The sequence below is a fragment of the Artemia sp. Qi Xiang Cuo genome, chromosome 1 (assembly GCF_049724085.1).
Source record: "Artemia sp. Qi Xiang Cuo chromosome 1, ASM4972408v1, whole genome shotgun sequence".
Taxonomy (NCBI): Eukaryota; Metazoa; Arthropoda; class Branchiopoda; order Anostraca; family Artemiidae; genus Artemia; species Artemia sp. Qi Xiang Cuo.
In genome coordinates, this window is record NC_142794.1 from 14,007,889 (window position 1) to 14,022,335 (window position 14,447).

The 14,447-nt window shown below is 35.2% G+C and overlaps 1 protein-coding gene across 1 annotated transcript; it reads left to right on the top strand.

Annotated features, from left to right (window-relative positions):
* The first annotated feature begins 336 nt into the window (after nucleotides 1–336).
* Nucleotides 337–855, top strand: LOC148956029 (uncharacterized). Its single transcript, XM_089093674.1, has one exon. The coding sequence runs from the start codon at nucleotides 367–369 to the stop codon at nucleotides 853–855; it is 489 nt and encodes a 162-aa protein (XP_088949800.1). The 5' UTR covers nucleotides 337–366.
* Nucleotides 856–14,447: the final 13,592 nt, after the last annotated feature.

The window sequence follows — 14,447 nt, forward strand, 5'->3', positions numbered from 1 at the left end:
GAATCTCTCACTGACTGACCTCGATTATGCGGATGATGTTGGCCTCCTGTCAGAACCCATAGAAGCTCAAAACATGCTTGACAACGTGGTGGCCTGGGCAGACCTGATTGGCTTGAAAGTCAGCACAGAGAAAACGAATTTCATGGCTATTAACCACGACACAGGACCATTCACACTAACTGTCAATCAAGTTCAACTGGAAAAAGTCAACTGTTTCACATACTTAGGCTCCCAAATATGTATTGACGGATCCTCCGACGCTGATATCCAACAGAGAATACAGAAAGCGCAGACAGTCTTTGCCTCCTTCGGAAACCCTTATGGAATCGCCGCGAAGTCAGTGTCCGAACGAAAGTTCGAATCTACATGGCACTAGTCCGCACCGTTCTCCTTTACGGATGCGAAACATGGTCGGTAAAACTACAGCATGAGAATACGCTGAAGGTGTTTGAGCATACCTGTCTGCGAAGAATTCTCAGAATACAGCTGCGTGACCGTATCTCCAGCACGAATCTACGTCGAATGTGCAATATTCATAGAGATGTTGTGCTCACTATTAAAGGACGCCGTTTGAAATGGCTGGGCCATGTTTTACGGAAGCCACCAGAATACTTGCCTCGCCAAATACTTCTAGTTGAGCCTATTAGCTCCTGGAAGAGACACCAAGGAGGACAGAGGAAAAACTGGTGGAACCTGGCCAAATCAGACCTTGAACCTATCGGGGGATTCAGAAAGTTTGGACACAGATGGTCAACTCAGTGGCTTACTTTTGCAGAGCAGCTGGCAGAAGATCGCTCAACATGGTCCAAGAAGGTCTCCAAGATCATCGATGCCGGGCGAGGTGGAAACGCCTGATTCCCGCCACAAGTACTAGTAAAGTAAGTAATAACGTTAATGTGAAGAAAAAGAACAAGTAACTTTTGTATGATTTGTAGCCTATAATTATCATGTCCAGGCATTAGATGGGCTGATATAAAAATGAAACTGCAATAAGCACTATATTTGGAACATGGACGGCCCCATGGGGGGGGGGTAATGGGTGACTATATAGCAATTATGAGGTAACCAAAAGAAAGGAAAGCATATTAGAAGCAAAAAAAGAAAAAAAATATATGTTCCGAGGGGGTATTTTCTGCAGGGAGGGTGGGTATTTTCCGGGGGGGGGGGGGTATTTTCTGCGAGGGGTATTTTCAGCGGGGGAGTATTTTATGTGGTTTTTTTTTGGGGGGGGGACAATTTTTCGTTGTTTTTTTTTGGGGGGGGGGGTTAAACACCCAGAACCAAAGTTTAGCATGAAAAACAAATAATGCATCAATTGTCGTGAAAAATCCCTTTTTAATTTAAGTTTAAGTTTACTTTTTTTTTAATTTAGTTCCTGTTTGTTTTAAATTTTAACATTGCCCCTTACTTATAGGTTGAATTTTGTTTATTTAACTTACGTATCTAGGCATCGCAAACAATATTTGTTTTGTTTGTCATTATTATTAATGAATACTAAGATTAATGTCTTAATGAAAAATTGCTACTGGTATTTACCGTTCACATATGTTCAAACAATTAATGGTAACAAACTGTAAGTAAGGAGAGACCCAGCTCAATACCAACTGAAACTCCAAAAGCCGGAATTTTAATACTAATAGATATAACAAAAGAATCGGCCTATTATTTTGATTTCAAATATATAAGTTTTATTAAGTTCAGTATTACTCTTCAAAAACAACGAGCCTGAGAAAATTAGCTTGATTTTGAAAAAAGGGAAAAGCACTCACTAAAAATCTAAAAAAAATCTTAACGAAAATAACACCATTAGATTCAGTGTATCAGAGAACGCAACTGTAGAGGGTTAAAGCTCCTATCTGCAAAAATGTGGACTTTCCAAGAAGATATATTTTTTTCCATGTGGATGGCAATTATGCTTCCTTCCACGCCCTTTTCCCCAAAAAATCGTTTGATCAAAATTTAGAGATATGGTATCCATTTTGTTCAGCATAGTTTAGAGACCCAATAAATTTGTCTTTGAAGTTAATTTGACCTCCAACAGCCCCTGGGGAAAGGTCTTAAAATATAAAATAGTCCCATTGTTTACGTATAATATGTGTTATTGGGAAGTATGCATGCTTTTTTTTCGGGTAAAGGATTGAATTTTCTGCAGAAGGATTTTCCGCATGGAGAACTTTCCATGGGGAAGATATCCGAGAAATGAAATTACGAGGGGTTACACTGGGTGGATTTGCAAGAATTCCTAAACAAAATTCTTTTTATTTATTTTAACTTCCTCTTTGTCGACCCATTCTTACCTGTGGAGACGTTAAGGGTAATCGCTGGGATAAATTTTTGACGGGATTAAATTGGAGCCGGATTTCTTGGCATTAAAAAAAATCATATGAAATAAAATAAAAAAGAGATTTTTTTTCAGCTGAAAGTATGCCTAAGGAGCAACATTGAAACGAACAAAAAAAATGACACATATGAAGGGGATTGCCCCCTCTTCAAAACTTCTTTCTTTACGCTTAAGTTTGAATTTAGTCCCGATTCTATAAGAACGACTGCCGAAACACAATTGTCGTTTGAATAGAACAGTGAGTAGCTTAACTACTAAATAATTCAGTGTGAATATTCGGGTATTTAGAGGGCTCAATTCCCCTTTATTATGTTATTGTTTCTATTCGCTTTAATTTTTAATGCTGCTCCTTACTATCAGGGAAATTTTTTTTTATTAAACTTCTGGTGTAAGTTCATGTCTGCTTGCCGAAGAATATTCATTAATTTTGAGAATTCATTGGGCATGTTATTGCTCTGTATGCGATTATTGCTTTTCTATACTTTATTTGGTGTCATCTTTCTGAAAATAAGTGACATAAAAGTCCTGTTTTCGGATTTAGAGAATAAAGCAACAAACATATTGTAAAACCTACAGCAACGGAGTTCCAGAGTGTAATTAAGCTTATTTCTAGTTTTAAACAATTTTGAAGGTGTTGCCGCAATAAGCATTTTCAGCTATGGGCTCCAATTCCGTGCTTTGGCTCCAAAATCTTCTCTGTAAAAGGCTTGATTTACTACTTGAATCCAAGCCCTACTTGACCTGAAAACGCAGCTAAAACCAATTTTGGCTCCCAAATTTTCGCGACGAAGTTCCATTTTGTTTTTACCCCGAATCTTGAAGACTTTTCCCCGAAAACTCCCCGAATTCTTAAGACTTATCCCCGATTTTTAAGATTCAAAAGTGAAAGCCCTGGCAAACCGCCAAATTTTAAAGAGATGATCATGCTTTCAATTCCCACACACTAGACCGGACTGAGCACACACTGGAACTGTAAGTATTAAATTAATTCCTTTTGGTCTGAAGAAAACAAAGCCTTATATTTTAACTCGCAAGTAACAGTAATTGCAACATATAACCATTCAAACATGATCTAGGGACATAATTACCCTCTTCATGTTAATCTGTCTGAAAACAAAGCTAAACTGGGTACTAAATGGCATATGATTAGCCACTTCTAAAGGAAACTTATTAGTAAAATAAAAATAGGCTAGTAGGCCTATCATTAGATTCCTTGTTAGGTCTAAAGGCTATGCTCTTATCAAATGTCATTAGGCTAGCCTATCACTTTTTTGACAGTGGTAAATATTTACCAAATCATATTATTGAGTTATGAATAAAGTGAATATACCACTCGATGCCTTATTTATGCTTTTTTACAAATATAATAGCCTAATTGTTTTTGTTGGAAATGAATTTTGCCCCCACCCCTCTATAGGCCTATACAAATTCAGGGTAGCCTATAGGTAAATTTCTACCAAATCATATTATTGAGTTAGGAATAAAGTGAATACTCCATTCAATGCTGGTGTGGTTTTCATTAAGATCCCTTAACTTATTGGGTGTGTTTCCTCCCCCTCCCCTTTTTTTGAAAATCAGGTAAATTTTTGGTAAAGTTCTATGAAATCATATTATTGAGTTAGGAATAAAGTAAATACACCATTTGATGCCTTTTTTATGCTGATTACGAATATAATAATCATTTCTATGGGAAATGAATTTCAGCCCCCCCCCCTATATATGCCAATTCAGGGTGAGGTTGGGTTGGGTTACATTAGGTTGGGTATATATAGGGGGGGGGGTAGGAATGATTATTATATTTGTAATCAGCATAAAAAAAAGGCATCAAATGGTGTATTCACTTTATTCATAACTCAATAATATGATTTTGTAGAACTTTACCAAATTTTCTTAGGTAGGTAACCTTTGATGGGTAACACTGAACTTAATGAATTTATATATTTGGATACAGCATAACAAGCCAATTCTTTTGTCATATCTATTGACATCAAAATTCTGTTTTTAGAGTTTTGGTTACTATTGAGCTGTGTTGCTCCTTACTTACAGTTTGTTACTGCAAACTGTTTGATTATTGATGGATTAAACACTTCTTTCATCAAAAATTAAAATATACTATTGCAATTGACAAATACCCTGTTTTCTGTTGTATTTCAGCACTTTTTCTTCATAGACACCTTATAAGAGGTATGCTTTAGCCCCTATAGGTATGCCTCAGGTCATGCTTTTTTACTCAACTCTTCACACTCCAGAAAGGTGCCTGTTTGAATATAGCACAAAATATAGTAAAAACACATAGCACAAAGTATAATAAATAAAAATCAGTAAAATAATAATGATATAGCATAATTAAAAATAAATTATTGATTACAAAAACTAAGCAAGAAAAAACGGGTTTTAATTTCTATAAAGCAGTGAAACAAAAATAAATAAAAACAAAACAACACTTTAATTAAAAAATATTCAGAATATTTCGGCCCCATGTCTGGGGGCCTTTCTCAACACAAACCCCCCCCCCCAAAAAAAAAAAAGAAAAATTGTTTTATAAACATAACACACATAAAAAAATACACAACAACTAAACACACAAAGAAGAAAAAGAAAAAAATATAAATAAATAAATAAGAACAACTCACATTAGTTTATAATGTGAGTTGTTTGTGTGTCCTATAATATGACTTGTCCCTCTAAAAAGACCCAGCAACTGAAACATCAATTTGACACCCCTTCCTGTATGTTGGCAATGGCTTAGGAGGATTTGTATCATTTTTATTTAATGGGATCTTGTTGATCTTGGCAAGGACACAAGACAAGAAACTAATTAAGTAGATTATTTGTGATTAATTTAAACTTTAAGAAATTTAGTCTCTTTCATTGAGTCAAGGGATTATAAGCACCTGTTGTACAAATATCTTATATGATCTTTGAGCCTGTGGTGTCAATCATCAGAAATATAGAGATGCCAATTTTTAATATATGGGGGGGAGGAATAAATCCACCTTGAAAAAATACCCCAATTGATGCCAATGCTTTGGACACATTGTGTGAAAAAAAAGCTAAAATTCACTTTTTAGGAAAACATCATGTTACTATATCTACTATTTTTTACTTGTAATGGAGTTAAATTTGAAAGCTCATATGAAATTGAGCTATGATTACATTGTAGAATATTGTATTTTATCTACCTAGGACTATGATTGATGGAATGTTATATGGGGGGACGCTTACCTCCCTCTACATGTATCCACTCCCTATGCATACATCCCTTGTGAGCCAAATATTTGTAGTTTTCATTTTGTTACATCTCAAATAACTACTACTTTGCTGAAATAAGGGTGTTCCTGAATGCACTGATTGAATTCAAGTTAAATTAGATCATATTTTAAATAAGAAAAGATTTAGAAATCTTTTTAGAAATTTTCTTAATTTCTTAAGCTTGTGATGATGTACATGACCTTTTTGCTTTTGATATTATCATTGCCAAAAACAAAAATAACAAGTTAATCCAAAAATTAGCTATCTTTTTGATAATAAAAAAATGAATGAAATTAACCTGATACAATATATAAAGCAGGTGCTTCCCTTTTTTTAGCATTATCCCTGCTTGTGTATTTTTTAGTAACAAGTGATTTGAAAGTACTGTTGCATATATAAGTAAAAAAAATATCAAGTCTGATATTCTTCTAGAACTCATGACGGCTTAAGTTCATTAACAAAGCATATGAAGATATATTCCTATGAAACTTATTGTTTGGGTTTGGTAAGCTGAGCTATGTGAGAAGAAATAAAAACTTTGCTTGGAATGATTCCATGTTTTCTCTGTTATTCGAAGAAAAAATGATATGTATAAGGTTGTTCAAAAGTATTGTAAATTTTGTGTTTCTTCAAAAATTTATTTATTCATGAATGGTTTATTTTGCCTCCTTAAAAATAATCCCCACCAGGTATTCTAATCTTGTGCCAATGTTTTTTCTAATCCTTGAAGCACTTCAAAATGTTATTTTGTGTTCTTCAGTTCCATCATTGATGCTGTCTTTATGTAATCAATCATAGCATCGTTTTTCCATGTGCCTCTTCACTCTCAAGGCCAAAAAGAAGTCACAGGGTGGTAGATCTGGGAAATACGGTGGCTGTGGCAACATTATCCTGTTGTTTTCTGCCAAAATCTTCATATTTGGTCTTGACATCATAACCACAAAATCATTCTTCATCGCTAGTTATAGCCTCCTGGAGCAAATTTGGGTCATTATGGACAGAGCCCAACAGCTGCATATCAATTTAGATGTTTTTGGTAGAAATTGAACAATTTTGGTATGAATGTCATTGCAGCTTGTCTTATGCCTAAATCATCAATAAAAATGAATGGCACAAGCTAATTGATATGTTTGAATCCTCAGCAATTTCTAATGGTGAGTTGATAGTTGGTCAATACTATTTTTTTTCTCTCTGTCAATGTTGACTGTTGTTGACATGCTCCATCATCCAGCATGCTCATTGTCATTCACATATTCTTGGCCCTCTGAGAAAGTTTTGTACCACTGATAAATCTTGTAAAGGTCCATGGTAGCTTCACCATAAGCCAAAGTCAACATTCGTCTGTGTCAACAACGTCCACAAAGTCATCAACGTCCGTGCACTTAATTCTGTTTTTCACACTGAATTTGATATAGGTTCTTCAACCCATTTTTTGGGATGAGCAAAAATTAAAGACAAGGTGTAACACTTGCAAGAAAAGCAGGTCTCAGAAACTAACAGAACAATCACAAGGGGCGAATTTGTTACCATAAATGATATACATGAGTACAAAGAATACATCACAGAAATCAGAAATTGAATCTATGTAACTCATGGAAATTCAAAATTTGCAACACTTTTTGAACAGACTTTTCATAACCTACTCTCTCTGATATAAAAAAAAATAATTAAGCTTTCCAGGAAAGCTGTTTGTTGTGAAATTTCAATAAAAGAACAAACTAACTAGTTAATAACACAAAAAAACTTATTAAAAGTGATTGCAACTAGTTAATTACACAACAAAATGCTATTAAAAGAGGTTGCAACTAGTTAATTACAAAATAAAATATTGTTAAAAGAGGTTGAAATTAGTTAATAATACAAATATATACAAATAATTACAAAATAAAACGTTATTAAAAGACGTTGCAACTAGTTAATTGCAACAAATTGCTATTAAAAGAGGTTGCAACTAATTGGTTACACTCAAAATCTTATTAAAAGAGGTTGCAACTAGTTATGCACAAAAAATCTTATTAAAAGAGGTTGCAACTAATTAATTACACAACAAAATACTGTTAAAAGAGGTTGCAACTAGTTGATTACACAAAACAAAATTATTAAAAAGAGGTTGTAATTTTAAGTTATATTTACCCATAGGGAGTAATGCAGTAGATTAATCTGTGAAACGTATGTTTCAGAAGTTAATAGCATACAGGTAGGAACGCCAATTAAGTGGGCGGGAGTTAATTTTCTCCCCTCTGAATTTTGGAAAATATCATTTTGGAGTATTTTCATTGAAAAAATCAAAATAAAGCAAAATTGTCATGCGTCCATAGATCAAAATAACTTTTTTGTAGGCTATCTTCATTTAAAAAATCCCCTCCCCCTTTTGAAGATTGGTGCTAGGGGCTTGAAAATACAAGAAACGTGCAATTGAAAGCCACTTATTTCAACTAATCCAGAAAGTCACTATAGGGAACTTTTTCAGCTATGTTAGTTTCAGTTACGTTTTTCAGCTCTTTTTTTCTAGTTTTCATGTGAATTTGTTTTGAGTCTTACCATATATATTATAAAAATGCTTTATTACATGATAACAGGATTTTGTTTATAAGAAGTTTAGAATTTAGTTACAATATTTCTGTTGTATGACCTGATTTGTTTAAATTTGAATTTCCAGTTTTAGAGCTATTTGTAGATTTTTAGAGTGATACGAAATGGATTTTCATAGTCTTGAATGGCAAATGAAAGGGAAGTACTTTGAGATAGTTGCATCTGTAATACTACGAGTTCCTGGACTCTTTTTGCTTGAACACTGGTGGGAGTATAGTGTTGCCTATACCTGGCCTCATTCTCAAGATGTTGCTGATATTTTTGGAGCACTTATAGCAAATTTGGGTTAGTTGACTGATTTTTCTTTTTATTTGATCATTTTAAATAATGACCTTACTCTAATTAATGTACTCTGTCGCCCCTCTCCAGGAAAAAAGTATTTAATGATTAATCACATTTAATGACAGCTAATTAAAAAAGGATTGAATGAAGACGGGTTACGAACCTGTCTTCATAACCTCATTTTTACAGTATATTTCTCTCCAGGCGTCAGTGTTTCGCAATTCAAAAAGTGAAACGAATTTGAAGTGGAATGAATGTGAAATGAAGTGAAATTAAAGGTTCATGAATTCTTATGGCATAGTAATAAAAGTAGTTAATAACTATGTGACTTATTTGTACCAATGTGCGTTTTAAATAGATTTGTTGCAATTTTCTACAGGTGTAAACCTCCATCTAATCCATGCAGTTTTCCTGTTTTCCATCAGGGCTGTGGAGCTGGAATAGTAAATTTGTGATGACTGGAGTTGGAGTTGGTATATTGAAAATATCTGGAGTCGGTTATAAATTATAAAATATAGCTAAATCAAGCTTTAAAACAGAGCCCCAGAGTCGGAGTTTTAGTAAATTTTTGCCGAATGGAGTCAGAGTCGGATTTGGAGTTGGTATATGAAATGCCTGGAGTTGGAATCGGTTATAATTTTTAACCGACTCCACAGCCGTTTTCCATGCCTGCAATCTTCTATACATACGATTTTCCTGAGTTCAATTCTCCATGGAACCATAAAGCATCACCTTTGGTTTGGATAATTACAGGGAAACGTAATCTCCCTTAAGGGTAGAGTGGGGGGGGGGGACTGAAATCAAATAGAAAAAGACGGTTTGATCTAATGTAAGAAAAAATGATGACTTGTTTGCATTAACAGAAAATATGAGTGACACTTTATAACAGTGACACTACATTTATAGAAAGTTTAAATAAGTTCAAAGTTTAAATTTATAGAAAGTCCGGGTTTCAACTATTAATATTGTTTGTTACTGTCATGTGGAAAGTACTTTCCTTTCTTTTTAATTAGCTATGAAAAACAGATAGCATCGCCAGAGAAATGATAACACTTTGCAATATGCGAGGAAAAACTTTTTTAACTGTAAAAGAGGGTTTTCCCAAAGATTAAACTTTAATATGCACATCACTAAAAAAAAGCAATGGAGCTGCTACCCCTATACCCCTTGCTGTTAAAGACTGGTGTGTTTGCTCTTGTTGTCCAGGCTGCCTGTCCTAGAGCCTCTGTGTCTACCTTCAAATATGTCTCTATTCCAATGGATATTGTCATAGGCTTTACATCCTAGAAGCAGAAGCCAAAGTATCTGAAACTTAAATCTCTCTATCTGAACCAAATTTCTTTAATTTCCTTGCTTTCTTTTTTATTTGTGTGACTATGTGAATGTAGAAGTCATTTTCAAGATATTCTTTTCCTTTTTATTTATTTTGCTGTTTTTTCAAACTAAAAAAAATGCCCATTGACAAGGGGACCAATTTAAAGGTTTCCATGGAGGTTTTGGAGTAAAGCGCTTTACAGATAACAGCTGAACACAAAACAGTCTTTGATAACTGGGATTTCGGGATGTCAACCCTTTATTGTTTTTTTTTTTTTCAAATAATATGTTTACGTTTTTTGATGCTTGATTGTTTTTGGATCTTTTTTACCATGAAATTCACAGGGAAATTTTAATTTGTAATTTGTCACTCTTGATTCCTAAATAGTACTTACATATAATAATAGAAAATAATAGTAATTGCATAATAATAGAAAAATTATCTGTTTTATACATTTTGGACTAATAACAATATTTTTGAAATTTGTTTTGTGAACTAACAAAATATCCATTGAAAAGGGGCCCTATTTAAAGGTTCCATGGAAGTTTTGGAGCCACATTCTTCACAACCGAGACCTCAAAGCCGCAATCTTTGATATCAGGGGATTTAGGGAGTTCCCCTCCCCCTCCCCCAGTGCTTCTTGTTCAATTATTCTGCTTTAAGAAATGCTATGCCTCCAATTGATATCGGTAACTTTTTCTTTTTTAAATGACATATTGCTGATTCAAGAATTTACTTTAAACATTATTTATGCCATAATTTTGATTTAAAACGTAAATCATTTATACTTTATTTCAAATATGACGGTCTATTAGCGCCGTTTTGAATTTTACAAGGTTAATCTTCTTTTGCATGTATGTAAACGTTTAAGACTACTGTAAGTACAAATGAGCTGCAACAGGGATGTATAAAGAAGATGGGTCTTGGGGCGTGCCTCCCCTCCTCGGATTTCTAATGTTTTCCAAATTGTTGGGTCTTCTCATTGCAATAGCAAGTGAAATTATTATTTTTTTCTACTGAACCTCCCCCCCCCCCTGTGTCCATGCCTTGACTGCAGGGTTGTTTTTTCGAAAAACATATAATAAGACAATTCCTGTTAAAAGGGCTTATAATCAGCTCCTTATAGCGATCCAGAGATAATTGTGTTTTTCTTAGCTAATAGAAAAATAACCACATAAGATTTTTACACAGAAAATTCACAGAAATTTAAATTGTGTCTATATTTTTGTACTGTAATATTAATTGATGGGTTTTAAGGAAGGAAATCAGTATTGAGTGTTTAGTGGTTGCAGGGTACATGAGGTTGCAGCTATGTTTTTTTTACCCTTTCTGAAGTGAAAGTATTTTTTTGTGCATTTACTGGATTATCCCTCCTCCGTATTATTCCCTTGCATTGGGAGGGGATGTGGTCGTGTTGTGTTTATTGTTGATAACGTATATTAAACAAATGAAGTGAAATGAAATCTTCTACCGTGGACAAAAAAAACGGTTTCTTGTGAGTAATTTTGGTGTTTCTGTTACTGTTTCAAAGTGGAATATACAGCATAGCCTCCTGACTACTGGCATAGATATAGGCATCGTAGACGTGAGGTTTTTACGTAACTAGTGTTAAAAAAATCACTGATTTCAAAAATGACCTCCAAAAAATTTTCACTCCCTCTCTCTCTCCAAAATCCACTGTCCACTCCCGTGGACATCAGTTCCTAACCAAGTAAATCAAACATATATGTCGACTATATAATACTTTTATTTTTATCAAGAGAAAGAAGCAGGAAATTTATTTTCTACTAGTAGTTTACTGGTGGAAACAAGAAAAGCAGTTTCTGTTACCAACAAGACATAGAAACACCTTACATTCAACACACGACCACTTCGCCTTCTTTGAACAGCTAGGAAGGCGGTGCCTCTTTGTGTTCTTTAGGTTTTGGTATTTGGGTAAGTGAATGGCTTCTCTAATTCTTTCAGGCGGTAGTGGTTGACACTTAATGAACTTACCAACCGAAAGTACTTCACACTCATCACCTTTCTCACATACGTCTCCATTTTCGGCTGACAGAGAAGGTACTCTGCAACATGAAAACGAAATAAATTGAGTTTGTTCAAGCTTGGCCTGGTATTTTCTTCATGAGTCTGCATCTTGATAAAAGCATTTGAGCAGGCAGCATCAATAAAATGATGAAGGAATCTTACGATCCATTTTCTAGTTCTGGAAGCAAATCGATAATAAATGTCCATACGGTCAGCCATGTCCACTCCGCCTATGTACTTGTTGTAGTCAGCTACAGACCTTGGGCAAGAGATTATTATCTGCTTCCCCTGCTTTTTTTCCGATCTTTTCACTGATGTCTCCTCATCTACTGCCTTGCAATTTGAGCCTAGTGTCACAATTCTTGAATCAAACCATTCCGTAATGGCTAGCTTCCGATCTTTTCGCACAAATGCAAAGCTCGACCCTCTCACTTTCTTCTTCCTTTCTTTCTCTGGCTTCAGAGGTATGTTCTCTTTTCCAAATCTTTTTCGCATGACTGTGCCAGTTGTATTTATCTGCATTTCGCACAGAAGGTCGAGTAGTTTTGTTGAGTTGAAAAAACGATTAAAGTAGAGGCTAGGTCCGGATGGGAGAGCTTAAAAAAGACTGGGTTCAATTCCAGTTTCAAGACCATAGCATCGCATACTTTCAGTAAGCGTAGTGCCCCCCTGATAAATCTTGAAGTCAAGTATGAGGCCCTCGGATTAGCCAAAACAGAAGTTTTTGAAGCCAACGGGGTTTGGCTTTCTTAGGTACATACTGCATTAATGACGTTTTTCCGTAGAATGGGATCATCTGCTCATCAATTAATCAATTTTTGTCCCTTTGGAAAGAAAGGGAAACGGTGCGGAAACGGTTGATAATTGACTGAACTCTCCACGGCCGATTGTTCTTCTTAATGTCCTCAGAAATTTACTCATCTACAACCAAATTTAGATTGCTTCTTAGAGTGAAGAAACGGTTTTTTCCAATATTTTCTTATATATGGTTTACATGGTACTATGCCTTCTAGTATATTTCTATTCGAGGATATGTGAGATAGCCAATAAATATTAAAGCTCCAAAAAATGTCTTGAGTTTGTCACTAGTGACATTCAAGTTCTTGCGAATATTTGTTTGATAAGTGTAGGTTGTGGCATGTGCCGTCTCGTCAAAAAAAGGCTCGGAAAAGTACTGTGGAAAAACATCTTCTGTTCTCCAAACAGATCGGTTAGTAAAGATAACATCATCTCTTACTGGACCCAAGTGAATCTCAAACCTAGTGTTTTCCTTCCATTCCGTCAATTTCGGTCGTTTCATAGGTCGCTCCCATATTTGAGCCCGCTCGGCTAGAGGTATATCATCTTCAAAATCATACTCAAGCTCAGACACTTCCTCGTCGATGATACTTTCATCGCCTGGAAGGATGGCGCTGTTAGGATCTGCATCTTCACTTATATCTTCAAGTTCTATATCGTGAGGCTCGATGAGGTCATCATCACTTTCATCTGCAGAAAGGTCCTGGGCATTACTAGCGTCAATGATTGCCAAGCCATCAGCCAAGGTAACTATCAGAGGAAACATGGTTCTAAACTTTTATAGATGACCATAAGCGAAAGTAAAGAAAACACAAATAAGTAAAGACAAATGGTTTAAAACATTTTTCATTCCTGATGTAGTTTCAAATTCATTCATTAAAATGTTTCATTCAGCTTTAAAACCTCCACTCTGGAGTTAGATTAATTTTATAATCTCTACAAGGTTGTTAAGATAAGATACTTATTTTTAAAAATCACTACCACAATCCCACAAAGGGCCGAATTTGGACTTCGGGGTCAAAATATCACAGGCCTAAGTAAAGAACGATGTGGGCACAATGTATATTTTTTTTTTCCTCCATACCCGGGCTCTTCGTATCGAAGGAGTTGTCGTAGAAACTTCGAAAAGGGCTCATTCGATTGTAAATTGGAGTGGCTAGTGCCCTTTTTAATAGTCGAAAGGGATTGGAGGGCAACTAGCCCCCCCCCCCACGCCCATCAATCTCTCGACCACATCCAATCAAAATTTTGAGATAGCCATTTTGTTCAGCGTAGAACCCGAGGGGCAAGGGTTTTATGTGATGCCCTGAGGGCATATAAGAGGAATGCTGGAACAACTTATTATTTATTATTTTTTTCCCATAGAGCAAAGCACGTCTTATCAAAGAAGTTGTCATAGAAACCTTAAAAAGGACTTTTTCAATGGGAAATTAGAGGTGCTTGTGCCTTTTTGACTACTTGAAAGTGATTGGAGGGCAACTAGTACCCCTTCCAGATCCAGCATTTCCTGAAACACATCCAATTAAAACTTTGACATAGCCATTTTGTTCAGCGTAGTTGATTTCCAGATAGAAATTATGTTTTTGAGGAATTTTAAGTTATGCCCTGAGGGCATATAAGAACGATGTTGGCACAATGTATCATTTGTTATTTTTTTCCTTTAGAGCAGGGCACATTGTATCGAAGGAGTTGTCGTAGAAACTTCAAAAAGGGCTCATTCGATTAGGAATTGCAATGGCTAGTGCCCTTTTTAATAGTCGAAAGTTATTGGAAGGCAACTAACACCCCTTCAATGCCCACCATTTCCCCAAACACATTCAATCAAAATTTTGAGATGTG

What these genes read in the sequence shown, in the direction of transcription:
- LOC148956029 (XM_089093674.1), top strand. Translation starts at nt 367, where the DNA reads ATGGCACTAGTCCGCACCGTTCTCCTTTACGGATGCGAAACATGGTCG.